Here is a 16,572-nt window from a genome sequence, read left to right on the forward strand (position 1 = left end):
AAAAAGGGGGAGCATATTGGTGGTGGGGAAAGTAGCAAAAGAGGAGAGAGAAAGAGTAAACAATGCTCATTGGAATGAGTTCTCGATGTTTAGGGCCTCATTTGGGAATAATGTATGATCAAAATTTAAAAGTAGATAGTTTGCAATCCAGAGCTCCCAGAATTTTTTTTTTTTTGTAATTTACTTTTTATTGATTTTCAAAATGACTTACAGGACATAGAATCGCAAAATAATAAGCACGAAGCAATAAAAAAGGAAACAGAGAAACAGGCTCATCAAAGAGAGACATATAGGTATATATAACGTCAATACATAGCAATAAATTAGCCATCAATATCAGACAGTGGAGTAGGCAAATCAGAAATGTAAAGATCCCACGGTTTCCAAACTGCCTCAAAAATGGGGACAGAATTAGCTTGCAAAGCAGTGAGTTATTCCATTCTTCTAATCTCCATTAAAACTTTCACCAATTTCGACCGTGTAGGAGATGTAGTAGAAATCCAATACATGGAAATGGTTATTCTGGCCACTGTTAAAACATGGGCGGACAGCTTCTTGGCAAATTTAGAGAAGCCTGAAAAAGGTAGACCCAGCAAAAAATAAATGGGCTCAAATTAAATAGGAGCCTGTAAAAGGTGCTTCAAAAGGTTGAAGACCTCTCTCCAAAGAAGTACAATGCACTTGCAAGTCCAAAAAATGTGAGAGTGCCAGTGTCTTCGCCACATCTCCAGCAGGCAGAAGAAACACCCCAATTGTGAGCATTGAGAACCTCAGTGGTCCTATACCAAAACATCAGTATTTTATAAGTATGTTCCTTATACACTACACACATAGAAGATCTGGAGGCAGCCTCCCAAATCCTACTCCAATGACCCAAAGCAATATCCCATTGGAGGATCCGGGGCCATTTGTGCATATAAAAGTGTATATCAATAGAGGGGGCAAGCATCTTGAAGGAGCTTATAAGTAGAGTAGATTATGCCCCGCTGATGTGGACCTTGAATACAGATACGTTCAAAGGGCATAGGTTTCTGAAGAGTTAACAATGGAGCTTTGAAGGAAAACAAAATGGCGTATCTGTAAATAAACATAATATTGGTGAGAAGGTAAATGGGAAGCTTTTTGGATCTTAGAAAAGGATTTTAGCTTATGAGTCACTGGGTGGACCAAGTGACGCAACTGATATAAATTGGCCTCAGCCCATGAATTCACATGAGCCAAAGCCAAACCATCTGGGAGACTTGGATTGAGTACGACATTGGTCAGGAGAGAATACTGAGAAAATAGAGTGAATTTAACCCTACACTGCCGCCATATAGAGATCGTGAAATGCATGGGCCCGAGTAGGAGATGTCTGTGAGAGGTGCTTTCAGATTGAGACCAGAGTAGGGAACAAGGATGCACTGGACATAATTGTAGCCCTTTGATTTCAGCCCAATTATTAGGGGGTGCTGAGAGGACCACGAGGCAAGGGCACAAAGGTGGGTAACAAAGTAATACAACATAATGTCTGGAGCCCCCAAGCCTCCCCTACCCTTTGAGGACCAAGGGACGTATTTGTCCCATGTTTTTAATTGCCTGTATCATCTGATTAACAACTTAAAATACTTGTTTTTGGTTTGAGTCAAAATATTAGTTCTTATAAACAAATTGCCAGTTATTTCATGAATGGTTTAGTTACAGCAACTGAAGTGTACGAACTTTAAAAAAAAAAAATTACTTCTTTTGGCGTTCCAATTGATGACGGTAATCTTATGGTCCTCAAAGGGTTAACTCGAGGAGAGAGAAGGACAGTTCAGGCAATTTGGTGAGCTCTGCCATGCCAGATAAAGTGGAGGAAGGATTTTTGAAGGGAGCACAACCTGGACATGGGGATAGGGACAGAAAGCGTCTCACACAGATACAGGAGTTTGGGCAATATGGTCATTTTAAGCACATTAATCCACATTAATCCAGGAAGGAGATGGCAAGATTGTCCCAAGATTTAAAAGACTGGGAAATTGCCTGAAACAGGGGGGCAAAATTAGCTGCATAAAGGGAATGATATGAGGAAGTAAGATTGGTGGCCAGATATTTCAAGGCTTGGGGACACCACTGATAATTCAGCTGAAGGGAAGATAAGATTGTAGGTGGTATATGTATCTGCAATGCTTCTGTTTTAGACATGTTTACCTTATAACATGATAGAGCACCAAAAAGCTGCAAGGTGCGATGTAAAACCAGCAAAGTAAGGTGGGGCTCCGTCAGCATCAGTAAGATAAAGACAACTTAAAATCCCTGTTGTGGGTGCGTATCCCATGAATATCCAGGTTGGATCTAATAGCTATCGCCAGGGGATCTAAGCAGAGGATAAACAGTAGGGGAGAGAGCGGGCATCCCTGGAGTGTACCATTGGATATCTGGAAGGAAGGGGATACAAATGATGCTAATTTGACCTGGGAGGAGGGAGTGGAGTAAAGGGCTTTTAAAGTGGTCACAAACATACCACTAAACCCAAATCTTTCCAGGACTAAGAACATATATGGCCAACTAAGTCGATCAAATGCTTTTTGGGCATCCAAGTTCAAAATAGAGTAGGGGTTGAGGACTTATTGACTAGATCAATCAGGTCAGTGGACCTCCTGGTATTGTAGGCAGCATGCTTGCCCAGGACAAAGCCCACCTGGTCTCTGTGTATAAGCTTGTAGATACACTTGGTCGGTCTGTTAACAAGTATTTTCATAAAAATCTTATAATCAGAGTTCAATAAAGCTATAGGTCGCTAGTTATCCGGAAGGGAATGGTCCTTCTCCGGTTTGGAGATCACAGAGATGTAAGCACACATAAAATCTGTGTGCAGGAGCTACCCAGCCAAGAGATCCTGAAACAGGGTCAGGAGGTGGGGGGGCCAAGATACCAATAAAGGAGTTGTAGTATGAGTAGGGAAGACCGTCTGGTCCTGGGGATTTGTGAGTAAGGAGACGTTTAACAACCTCCCAATTATTCTTCAGTAGAGATGTCCATTATTAGAGATGCGACATCAGAGCGTGACAAACAAGGTAAATGTAAGGTGGAAAAAAAAGCTTCAAAAGCGGTCATCTGAAGGAGAGGATGAACATCAGGAGCTAAGCAATTGTAAAGCTTCTTGTAGTAATCCCCAAATACATTAGCCATAACATGTGGGTCATATGTAGGATTGCCATCAGGCTGCAGTAGGTGGCCCGGTAATGATGGAGGTACCTGTAATGTAGGTCTATTAACAAGCATGTGATGTTGTTTATTAGAAAACTCATAAAATTTTTGCTTAGCCCAAGCGAGAGACTGAGCGGTTTTATGTAGATCCAGAGCTCAAATATGATCCCGTATATAGGAGACCTGCTGAAGCCGAAGTATAGATGAGTTAGCTAGCAATTGTCATTTGGCTAAGGATAGTTGGCATAAGAGAGATTGTCTGGCGCAAACCAAGGCCTTCTTTAAATGAGCGCCCATGGAAATGCACACACCTCTGAAGACGGCCTTATGGGCCTCCTGGAGGGTCGAGGAGGAAGAGACTGAGCCAACGTTGTGCTGAAAATAAGCATCCACGTAATCCCGAATATTTGGCGGCTTTCCCTGTTCTCCAGATCTTCCTGTGGGAGCTGTAACTGGGACACGGAATGTTTCAGATTCACATTATCCTCTTCTAAAACATGGACATATTGCACCAAGTCATCAAATTTTGACTCAAGGTGGTCAGTGTGGTCCCCCAGTTGGGTAATCTTCCCCCTAAAGTCCTGAGCAACTTTCCCAGTTTCATCAGAAATAGTGCGAGTAATATGTTGTAGGAATGTTTGCAGTTTTGCCTCCAAGGAATCCACTGTCAAAGAGGGAGCCTTCTGGGTGGGATGCTGAGCAGCAGGGATGTCCGTGTCTGCCCCCTCCATTTTCACAGCCCCTCTGGAGCTTACCGTCGGGCCGCCACTGCTACATGAGGCAGGGGATTTAGGCCTAGTAAAGAATCTATCCTGGAGGGAAGGTTCCGAATCTGTAGTTGCTGTAGAAGCAGAGTGGGAGGGCTGGGAAAGCCGAGGGTCAGAGGAGGTTAATTATTATGCTGCCGTCTTCTTGGCTCGCTGTCATGCGCCCAAATGTACTATTTCTATAGCAACTAATAAATAGTTCCTGGAGACCTGGAGTATTATTTCACAAAATGTACTCACAGGGGAGATTTACTCAACCTATTGCATTCAGAATCTGGTGCAGCTGTGCTTCTAACTTTAGCTTGTTCAATTAAGCTTTGGCAATAAAACCTGGAAGCTGATTGGCTTCTATGCAGTGTTGCACCAGATTTTGCACTCTCCGGTTTTAGTAAATGTTTCTCTTTATCAAAAAAAAAAGAGCCCAGGGTAGGCTAGCTTGCAGGAAGTTTGTTAGAATATTTAAAAAATGTTACTGGTGGTGGATGGGGTCCTAAGAAATGTGTCCATTAATGAAATGTGCATTTAATGATTTTTTTTTTCCATCAAATATACACAATAAATCTAAAGTTACCATTCAATAGCACTGTTGGCTTCTCCAGGTTAATCACCTTAGCAACAGCATCAACATCAATGTGTCCTTGGAAATCATTTTTAATGTTGGGGCTTTTGGAAATTTACTATTGCCTGGCTGAGCTAATTGCATAGAGTCTAGCTGTGTTTTCTCCAGAGCAATTTAGGAAATATATGAAAACATTTGATTAACTGTCACGAGCAATACCATTATTTTGTTTTTGTGCTCATTTTTTAAAGCAAATCCAACTACACCAGGATTGCTTAATGTTCTTTAGAAACAAATTATCATATACACACAGATGTTGAGGTCATACATAAAACTTTCTCTTCTATGTTTTAACAATTGAAAAAAATAATACGGAATTTAAATGTATATGTTTAGTGATTATTTTAATAAGGACTGTACTTACTCTTGCTTTCTTCTCCAGTTCTAACATTAGTCTTTCATGCTGCTCCGCTATCGCCAGTGTTGCAGAATGAACTTTCTGATAGATCATTTCTCCTTCTCTTGTCTGAAATGTAAACAGCCCCTCTCCTGTATCACACATTCTGGAATTAAAAAATAAATAAACACATTTTACAAGAAGAGCTATGTTTTGTATATGAAAATATTCAGATGTACTTTGCTATAATATACTGTATATACCCTATATTGCTAAAAGTATTGGAACGTCTGCCTTTACACGCACATGAAATTTAATGGCATCCCAGTCTTAGTCTGTAGGGTTCAATATTGAGTTGGCCCACCCTTTTCAACTATAACAGTTTCAACTCTTCTGTGAAGGTTGTCCACAAGCTTTAGGAGTGTGTCTATTGGAATATCTGACTATTCTTCAAAAAGCGCATTTGTGAGGTCAGGCACTGATGTCGGACAAGAAGGCCTGGTTCGTAGTCTCCACTCTAATACATCCCAAAGGTGTTTTATTGGGTTGAGGCCAGGATTCTGTGCAGGCCAGTCAAGTTCCTCCACCCCAGACTCGCTCATCCATGTCTTTATGGACCTTGCTGTCTGCACTGGCATGCAGTCATGGTGGAACAGGAAGGGGCCATCCCAAAAATGTTCCCAAAAAACTTGGGAGCATGAAATTGTCCTAAACGTCTTGGTATGCTGACACCTTAGGAGTTCCCTTCACTGCAACTAAGGGACCACACCCAACCCCTGAAAAACAATCCCATACCATAATCCCCCCTCCACCAAACTTTACACTTGGCACAATGCAGTCAGTCAAGTACGTTCTCCTGGCAAACAGCAAACCTAGACACATCCATCGGATTACCAGACAGAGAAGCGTGATTAATCATATCATCCCAGAGAACACATCTCCACTGCTCTAGAGTCCAGTGGTGGTGTGCTTTACACCACTGAATCAGACGCTTTTCATTGCATTAGGTGATGTAAGGCTTGGATGTAGCTACTCGACCATGGAACCCATTCCATGAAGCTCTCTGTGCACTGTTGCTGTGATAATCTGAAGGCCACATGAAGTTTTTAGTTACTTAGCTATTGACTCTGCAGACAGTTGGCAACTTCTGCGCACTGTGTGCTTCAGCATGCACTGACCCCGCTCTGTCATTTTATGTGACCTTCTACTACGTGGCTGAGTTGCTGTTGTTCCCAGTTGCTTCCACTTTGCTATAATACCACTAATAGTTGACTGGAATTTTTAGAAGCAAGGAAACTTCACGGATGGATTATTGTACAGGTGGGAACCTATCACAGTACCATGCTTGAATTCACTGAGCTCCTGAGAGTGACCCATTCTTTCACAAATGTTTTTAGAAGCACTCTGCATGCCTACATGCTTGATTTTATACACCTCTGACCATGGAGGTAATTGGAACACCTGAATCCAATGATTTGGAGTGGTGTCCCAATACATTTGGCATTATAGTGTGTATGTATGTATATATGCTATACTCTGATTAAAAAGTGTTCCTTTAATTTTTTTGAGCAGTATATATATATATATATATATATACTGCTCAAAAAAATTAAAGGAACACTTTTTAATCAGAGTATAGCATCAGGTCAATGGTCAATTAAACTCCTGGGATATTGATCTGGTCAGTTAAGTAGCGGAGGGGGTTGTTAATCATCTTCAGCTGATTTGGTGTTAATAAAATTAACAGCAGGTGCACTAGATGGGTAACAATGATATGACCCCAAAACAGGAATGGTTTTACAGGTTGAGGCCAATTACATTTTTTTTCCTTACTCACTAATTTTGCATTTGGCTATGGTCAGTGTCACTACTGTTAGCATGAGGTGATACCTAGACCCTACAGAGTTTGCACAGACAGTCCAACTCCTCCATCAATATGTGCCATTGCCAGAAGGTTTACTGTGTCTCCCAGCACAGTCTCAAAAGCATGGAGAAGATTCCAAGAGACAGGCAGTTACTCTAGGAGAGCTGGACAAGGCTGTAGAAGGTCCTTAACCCATCAGCAGGACTGGTATCTGCTCCTTTGTGCAAAGAGGAACAGGATCAGCACTGCCAGAGCCCTAAAAAATTACCTCCAGCAGGCCACTGGTGTGAATGTCTCTGACCAAACAATCAGAAACAGACTTCATGAGGGTGGCCTGAAGGCCCTCTAGTGGTCCCTGTGCTCACTGCCTGACATCATAAAGCTTGATTGGCATTTGCCATTGAACACCAGAATTCGCAGGTCTGCCACTGGCACCCTGTGCTTTTCACAGATGAAAGCAGGTTCACCCTGAGCACATGTGACAGATGAGAAGTGGTCTGGAGAAACCGTGGATAATGTTATGCTGCCTGTAACATTGTTTAACATGACTGTTTTTGTGGTGGGTCAGTGATGGTCTGGGGAGGCATATCCATGGAGGGATGCATAAACCTCTACAGGCTACACAATGGCACCCTGACTGCCATTAAGTATTGGGATGAAATCCTTGGACCCACTGTCAGACCCCTATGCTGATGTAGTGGGTCCTGGGTTCCTGGGTACACAACAATGTCCGGCCTCATGTGGCGAGAGTATGCAGGCAGTTCCTGGAGGAGAAAGGAATTGATATCACCGAATGGCCCCCCATGCTCGCCTGACCTAAATCCAATAGAACACCTCTGGAATATAAAGTTTCAGGCCATCTGACACTGCCAGGTTGAACTGCTGACTGTCCAGGAGCTCAGTGATGCCCTGGTCCAGATTTGGGAGGAAATACCCAAAGACACCATCCGTCATCTCATTAGGAGCATGCCCCGATGTTATCAGGCTTGTATACAAGCACGTGGGTGCCATACAAACTACTGAGTACCATTTTGAGTTGCTGCAATTAAATTTCAGCAAAATGGACTAGCCTGCTGCATCATTTTTTCACTTGGATTTCAAATTTCATTTCCATCAAATGATGGGGCATCCTTACGTTCCTAACACTTTACCCAGCCCATATCAGTATAGATATCCAGTATGATATTTTTCCCCACTGAGATCTGATTTGTTTTCAAAGTGTTTCTTTAATTTTTTTTGAGCAATATATATATATATATATATAGAACACTGTATACTGTGTATATGTGTATATATAAATATATAGTCGTGTTACACTATTTGATTTATTATTATTATTTCTCTGTGCCCATCACTTGTGTATTATTGCTCTGTGTCTTTAAGCTGTCTCCTCCTGTCTAAGCTGAGCTTTTTCTCTCACTGTACTTGTATATACCCCTCCCCCCTGCCTCTCTCTGGTAGTTTTTCCACAGTATCCTGTTTCTTGTATGCATCTTTCAATGAGGCTTACAACACTAATGTTTTTCTACCTATGATTATCCTCCATTAAACAAAACATTCAAATAGTTTTCCTCATCTGACTTCCTCAACATGTGAGTTTATTCATTGAGTTAAACTCTCTGACCCGATGCAAGAGATAGATTCAACATCATGTTGTATAGCTGTATAAATCACTGGAGATAAAGTTTATGGTCTTGTAGTTGAGTCAGAACAGTAGAAAAATGGAATTTGCAGCCTAATTACAAGATTCCTGGGTGACAGTCAGGGGTGGACTGACAACTCATGGGGCCCCCGGGCAATAGGGGATCATGGGGCCCCTGTGTCCTTGCCCAAACTCAAAAAAGCCTATGACAAAGGTACCAGGGGCATCTTAAGGGGCCCCCTACTGACCCCGGGCCCTTGGGCGGTGCCCGAGTTTCCAAATGGTCAGTCTGCCTCTGGTGACAGTACTGATACAGACAAGATTTATTGCTCTCATTGCAAAGGAAGAATATGGCAGGAGCACGTGTAAGTCTCCATAACTAATCCCAGGCCATCTGGTTTCATATTACAGCATACAGGAACACTGCACAACTTTCCTGCTTGCTTAATATCTCAATCATTATCTGCTTGTGTCAACATGAGTTACAAAGGCTCCGTCTGTGAAAAGATGTCACACACAGCAGAACAAGAACAAGAACCTGATCTAGCTGTTATCCAAACGCTCAGTTAAACCAACTTGGAAAATGATGGAAAATGATGAAACTTTAAGAACTGAACTAACAACTAGCCTTAAGTTATTATGGAAAAAGGTTGTTACTCAATCTAACACACTGTCTGTTGAACACGAAGTATGGTCCTCTAAATCCCATAGTTCATGTTGCTCTACACTCAGTGAGCGACTTATTATTGCTCACTCTGAAGTGGAAGCCAGCAAGGTGCGGGCAGCATATGCAAAAAAGAGAGCACAGTTAGTAGCTCAGAGAGCAGAGTTTGTAACTCAGACAGCAGAGTTGGAAACTCAGTCAGCATGCCAAAGAGCAGAAATAGAAATCTTAAATGAACAGTGTAAACATGATACAGCTGTGGCAGAACTAAAGGTCCTAGAACAAGCTATCAGTGCAGACAGAGGTGCAAGTGAGAAAGACAGCATTAACTTAAACATAGTGGATTCCCTCAAACACTCTACAGACTATTATGAGACGTGATTCTTGTGAGCTTTTATGGTGTATCTTATAAAGGATTTTCTTTTATCAAGTGGATAAATAAAATTTTAAAATTTAAAAATCAGTAAATAATTTTAAAATAAAATGAGTGAACTATGTGCAAAAATATTAAATAAACTGATGTGTATAATTTAAATAAATATTTAAATATTTGAATAAATGAGAGGGTCGCCTACACTATACACATACTCATACAGATGTGTCACTCTAAATGAAACAAAATGCAAGCGTGTCGCGTTCCACTAATAAAATTAAAATGTGAAATATAAACATGCACAATAGGATATATATATATAAAATTGAATTCAATAAATTAATTAATTAAAATAAATAACATAAGTGAGTCCAACATTAGTTCAGCAGCATGATATTGTAATCCTACTAATGCTGCGTGCTTGTCTTTCAATAATCCGTGACTATGCTGTGTCTTTCATTAGTGTAAAAAATATGTATCATCTAGCCCACAATTCTTTATCCTTCTTTGGTCATATACGTCAGGTGAGAGCACAACTGGTGAAGAAGCACACAAGATAAAGATTTGTGGACTATATGATACATATTTTTTACACTAGTGAAAGACACACCATAGTCACGGATTAAAGACAAGCATGCAGCATTAGTAGGATTGCAATATCATGCTGCTGAACTAATGTTGGACTCACTTATGTTATTTATTTTTATTATTTTATTTATGTCTAGCCAAGGCAGACCCAAAACTACCTGGACTCAGTTACCTGGACACTGCCAGAGGGGTAAACCCAATCGTCTCCAAGGTCCAGTATGGATTGCAAGAAAAATGGTCCGCACTAGGGTCATCATACAAAAAACAGAACAATGTTTCCTTCCCTTCATTCTCTTTCTTCTGAAAATTCATCAGGAACATTGCAGAGACCAAGAATGACCCAAGTTTTTTCTACGGTGAGTACAGTTTATTTTCATCTTTTCCTAAGAGTACCAGTCTTCAGGCCAACTATAGGAACCATAGAGGTCCAGTATCCGTGAAAAAGACTGGCATCCTCCCCACTCCCACCATAGTTGTGGCTGCAAATAAACAGAGTAGGAAGATTGAAAACCCTGAACAAGAGTGTCCCATTCACAAGAAGCCACACCCCCTCAAAAAATGCATTGGCTTTAGGAAAAGGCCTCTTGAAGAGCGTAAGGAGCTTTTAAACAAATTTGGGGTATGTTTCAAGTGTTGTGCTCCTACTAAACATTTTGCTAAGGACCGTTGTACTATGTCCATCAAGTGCATAGAATGTGGCCCAGAAGAACATGTGCAAGCCCTCCATCCACTTGAGCCCAGTTCTGCACAACCTGTTAACTCTCTTCCAAGGTCAAGGCAAGGTGGAGAGAATACAGATCAAGAGCTTGATTCCACCATCATTTCTTAATCCTGCACTGAAGTTTGTGTGGAAGACTGCTGTGATAAGTCGTGTGCTATGATATGCCTGGTGAACATATACCACGAAGATCAACCAGAAAAGACTCTAAAGGTGTATGCGATCTTAGATGATCAGAGCAATAGATCACTTGCAAGATCCAAACTCTCAAAGGTAACCTGCAATTACTCCTACCTACACTTGTTGAGTGCAACCAGATATCTGCTAACAGGGAAGAATCCCTACACCAACTGTTGCTTCCATCACCATCACCTGAAGGTAATAGCAAGTGAGATACCACCGCTTGACATTGATGCTCAGATCCTTCTTCTCTTAGGAAGAGACATTCTAAGGGTTCACAAGGTACACAGACAAGTCAGTGGAGCCCCAGATACCCCATTTGCTCAGCACACAGATCTAGGTTGGTTCATCATAGGCAAAGTCTGTATAGGCAAAATGAAGAGACCTACCAACATTTCAGCATTAAAGATAAATATTCTGCCAAATGGCCAAAACACTTACTTTGAGCCATGCCCACATCACTACTGGGTGAAAGAGAAGATAGCCAGCTTTAAATGGTGACATAGTGTTTCAGGTAACACAAGCCCTTTCTCTCCCCATGGCAACGACCTCGGCTCTACAGTGTTTAATACAACCAGTGAAGATGATATACTGGCTCCTTCAATGGAAGACAGATAACACTGTTCAACAAATTTTTATTTTTTGCCAGTTTTGGAAACAAAAGGATCCATTTCTTAATGAATTTCACATTCTGAGTTCAAATATAACAATGAAATTTGTCAATTGGCTCTAGTTTTTCTGTAAACGGAAAGTTTTCTACTATAGGCGTAATGACTACATAATGCACAATAATTATATAGATAGATGTCTTTCCACAAATATAAAGCAAGTGATATTGACTACATAACAAAGCCTAAATGGCATAATATATTGCATAGGATTACCAAGAAAAATTATAGCCATAAGCTAGGTTGAATCATTTTAATACTTAGGATTCTCACTAGTTTTGTCTTCAGTTTGTGTCGGTTTTGCTTCTCTTGGCTTTTCTCTTGTATTCGAGGAAAGGGCTATCTCTTACAACTGCACGTGACTACACGCTTCGGGTTCTTCCTCACTTGACTCAACCACGAAGGATTCTGGTGCTTTAGGAATTGGTAGCCCCTCTCCATGAGGAACTGGACGTATTGCCGATGGAATATTTGGATAGTGCACAGATAACTTTTTCTTCTTATTTAGCCCTTTTACAATTGGAGGCACCATACAAAAGTAACAATTACTAACATGATCTGGTTGGCTCTCTCCAAATCATTGGCACAGCGAAAGGCATAGATGCCTTTTTTCCATTCAACCATTGCTCCAGTGCCGTCCCACAAGAATTGCAGCATATATGTGGTGCCCAGCTCTTGTCCTGGTCTCCTATCTTGCAGCCAAAATACAAGTTGTAGGCTTTCTTAATCATTCCTGTTATCCTCCTTTTTTGTGAGATAAAAGTTATTTCACCGCAGATATAGCAGAAATTATCTGCTTTATTCACACAAGTTCGAGGCATTACTGAGTAGCCTATATAAGCATAAAACGAAATGTAAAGACGCTGTCGAACTACAATCAGCTACAGATACTGCAGCTTTTATGCAGTGAAGTGATGCAATTAAAGGCTAATATTGCATCATCTCAGTATACATGCAATTTTCTATTGGGCACCAGTATCAATTGCGCAATATGCAGCTGAAGTTGCATCATAATTTTGAATGGCTTACGTCATTAGATGGGTGAATATATCATGGAAACTAGAGCCAATCAACATTTTTTAGGGTCATTTTCGTTTTCAGCACCCCAAAATTATGTAAGATTAGCAAATTTTATGCCCAAAACTTTTTACCTGTTGAACAGTGTAATTTATCAGAGTAATGAACAATGAGTTCTTTCAAGACGACTCCAATAACTGTGTAGCACCCCTACCTTTTTGTCTCCCAAGAGAGAGATTGCCCAACAACTTGCAGCAGGCATCCAGTAAATTCTCCTCCTTAAATCACAACTTAAGCATGAAACCAGATATGAAAAGACACTTTGTGGACTTTATGCACAATATATTTGACAGAGATCATGTAGAGCCTGCACCCACACTAAAGGAGGGAGAAGAATGCTGGTACCTTCCATCCTTTGAGGTGTATCACGCACGCAAACCAGACCAAATTAGAGTTGATTTTGATTTCAGCACTCAGCATGAAGGTGTTTCTCTTAACAACATGCTCCTTACTGGACCCAAAGAACAACAGTCTAATAGGTGTCCTGATCTGCTTCAGACAAGAGCCCATAACAGTAATGGTCAACATTCAACAAATGTTTCACTGCTTCATTGTCAAAATAGACAACAGAGACTACCTCAGGTTTCTATGGCACAAAGACAATGACATCAAGAAGTGATAGATTATGAATGTAGGTACATGTCTTCGGTAACAGTCCTTCCCCTGCAGTGGCAACTTACTGGCTAAGGAGAACGGCTCAGGCTGGAGAAAAGGAATATGGATCTGATGCCCGCTAATTTTTTGAAAGAAACTTCTACATTTACGACGCATTCAAATCCTTTCCATCTGCTAAAGAAGCAATCAATCTTCTCACCAGAACAAAGGAAATTCTGTCTGTAGCAAACCTTAGACTTCACCAGATTAAATCTAACAGTCAGGAACATATGAATGCTTTTCCCTCTGAGGACTATGCCACTAGTCTAAAAAACCTTGATTTAAGTACAGATGTGCCTCCCATACAACAAAGTTTGGGTTTTCTCTGGAACATCAAACAAGACACATTCACCTTCCAAGTGTCAACTCGTGACAAACTGTTCACTAAGAGAGGAATCTTGTCTAGTTACCATTCAAGGTAAGATCCTGCTAAAACAGTTATCTATTGAGAACATAGACTTGGATACTCCTTTACCTAGTGAGAAGCAACAAAAGTGGGAAAGGTGGAGATGTCCTTTGAGGTCATTAGAAAAACTTCAGATTTCACTTTGCTATGTTCCAATTTCCAATTCAACTGCTGACCATAGAGAGATTCATATTTTCTCTTATGCATCAGTTGAAGCTATTGCTGCAGTAGCCTATTTAAAGACCTCTGGAATTAATGGAGACTCCCACAGTAGTTTTGTTCTAGGCAAGGCAAAACTCATTCCCAAACCTGCACATACAGTACTATACCAAGACTTGAACTCTGTGTGGCTGTGCTAGCAGTAGAAATTGCTGAAGTCATATGAAGTGAAATGGACACTAGAATTGATTCTTTCACATTTTATATAGACAGTAAGGTAGTACTTGGTTATATATACGTATAACCAAACAAAACAGTTTTACATGTACGTCAGCAACAGGGAAGAATGTGTAAAGAGGTTCTCTCTACCAAGTCAATGGCATTAAGTTCCCACTGAACTCAACCCAGCTGACTGTGGGACCAGAGCCTTGTCATCAGCAGCTCTTCAGAATAGCTTATGGCTTTTGCTTCCAACGTTTTTGTGTGAGAACTCCTACTCACTCCTTTCTGACGACACCTATGGAATATTAAGTCCTGAAGATAATAAGGAAATAAGAACTGTAAACATCTCACTCCACACGTCTGTGAGTACAAAACAGAAACTGCGGTCACACCGTTTTGAGCGTTTTTCTACCTGGCTGGTCATCTGCTGTAAGAGCTATTGCTTGCCTAATTCACATTGCTCTTTGCTTTGCTAATCAGTGTGTCATGGCTGGCACATTTATTCTGGATGCTCCACAGCAGCAGATATTGCACGCGCAGAAGAGGTAATTATCCGTTGTGTGCAAAAAGAGGTAAATCAGGAGCAATTTGAGAGAATCAGAAATGGAACTGAATTGTCCAAAAACAATTCACTCTTCAATCTAAACCCTGTAGTTGATGCCAATCAGCTGCTGAGAGTTGGTGGTCGTATAGGGAAAACTGACCTATGCAGCAAAGAACAGAATCCTATAATCATACCATGCCAATATCATGTTGCTACTCTTCTGGCTTGTCACCACCATGAATGGGTGCAACACCAAGGCCGTCAGTTTACAGAAGGTGCTATCAGATCAGTCGACTTGTGGGTTGTTGGTATGAAAAGTACATCTCCACCCTGCCCTTCAGGTGTGTCAAGTGTCACAAGTTAAGAGGAAGCCATCAACAGCAACAAATGGCAAGTCTCCCAGTTGATCGCCTAAATACAGATCCACCCTTCACCTATGTTGGAGTACACGTTATTGGTCCATGGTCTGTAATTACTCAGAGAACTCGTGGTGGAGCTGCCAATAGTAAAAGGTGGACTGTATTGTTTACCTATGTTAGCATCCGAACGATACATATAGAAGGGATTTTTCTTCCTTCATCTGTGCCCTACAAAGATTCTTCTCTGTTAGAGGACCAGTCAAGCAACTGAGATCCGACTGTGGTACCAACTTTGTTGGAGCATGTACAGAGTTGCAATTAGACAATTTCCTGGCCAACAATGGATGTACTTGGTTGCTTAACCCTCCACATTCTTCACACATGGGAGGATCCTGGGAATGAATGATTAGAGTAGCATGAATAATTCTTGATTCCATGTTGCAGAATCATAAGTTACCCCTCACCCATGAGACTTTCTCTACCTTTCTTGCTAAAGTGTCTGCTATAGTGAATGCAAGACCTTTAGTGCTGGTGTCATCAGATATTGGTGCTCCAGTGATCCTTACTCCAGCTTCACTTCTTACTCAAAAGATTGGAACTGCTGCAATATCTTCAAGTGAAATTGACTCCAAGAATATCTACAGATGTCAATGGAAACAGGTGCAACATCTAGCCAATGTGTTTTGGCATCCCTGGAGGAAGGAATATCTTCATCATCTTCAAGGTCATCACAAATGGCAAACATCTAAGCCTAATCTCAAGGATGGAGATCTTATTTTCCTAAAGGTCAAGGAAGTTTGTTGGAATGAATGGCCTATGGGTCTTATTACTATGCCTGCCCAGTGATGATGACAAGGTCTAGAAGGCAGAGGTCAAGATAACCAAGGGAGGATCAACACGAGCTTTTGCGGCACTGACTGGCACTGATAGGCGGCACTGATTGGTGGCACTGATGGGCACTGAAAGGCAGCACTGATAGTCAACACTGACTGTCACTGATAGTTGGCACTGAAAGGCAGCTCTGATGGGCACTGATATGTGGCATTGATGTGTACTGATATATGACATTGATGTGTACTGATGGGCACTAGTATGTGGCATCGATATACATCTTTCTTTCCAGCAGTGAGCACCACAATAGATAAATCATCAAATCTCACAAATCTCAACAAAAATCATTTACTCTTGTAAGGCTAGGAGTCAGAAGCAGCAGTTTCTCACACTGCCGATATTTAAAAAGCCTTAGGCACAGCCACATTTCATAAAATGAGAATGACAATAAAATAAGAGGTATTTACTGTAGAAGCTCTATTTATTAACCTCCCCAAGCCAGGTAAATCTCTCAACTCTCCGGCTAACTTTCATCTGATTTCTCTCCTAAATACCAATACAAAACTCTATGCTAAATTACTTGCCTCTAGATTAGCTAAATATAGCCTCTTCCTAATCCACCCAGACTGTAAGTTATGTTACTGATCGCCATTCCTCAGATAGCACAAGGAGATTTTTTTACCTTCTCCAGTGGGCAAAGCACCATCAAATGCCTTCTCTGCTCCTCTC

The 16,572-nt window shown here is 41.1% G+C and overlaps 1 protein-coding gene across 4 annotated transcripts in view; it reads right to left on the minus strand.

Moving 5' to 3' along the window:
• DOK6 (docking protein 6) overlaps nt 1–16,572 on the minus strand; it is a 723,957-nt gene that overhangs the window by 254,443 nt on the left and 452,942 nt on the right. For all 4 annotated transcript variants that reach the window (XM_089664054.1, XM_089664037.1, XM_089664045.1 and 1 more), the window contains one exon: nt 4,922–5,060. In XM_089664054.1, the coding sequence (XP_089520180.1) occupies nt 4,922–5,060 (139 nt within the window). The remainder of the gene's footprint in view (nt 1–4,921; nt 5,061–16,572) is intronic.

The sequence above is a fragment of the Staurois parvus genome, unplaced genomic scaffold, assembly GCF_062004578.1.
Source record: "Staurois parvus isolate SC_StPar_1 unplaced genomic scaffold, SC_StPar_1.0 ptg000045l, whole genome shotgun sequence".
Taxonomy (NCBI): Eukaryota; Metazoa; Chordata; class Amphibia; order Anura; family Ranidae; genus Staurois; species Staurois parvus.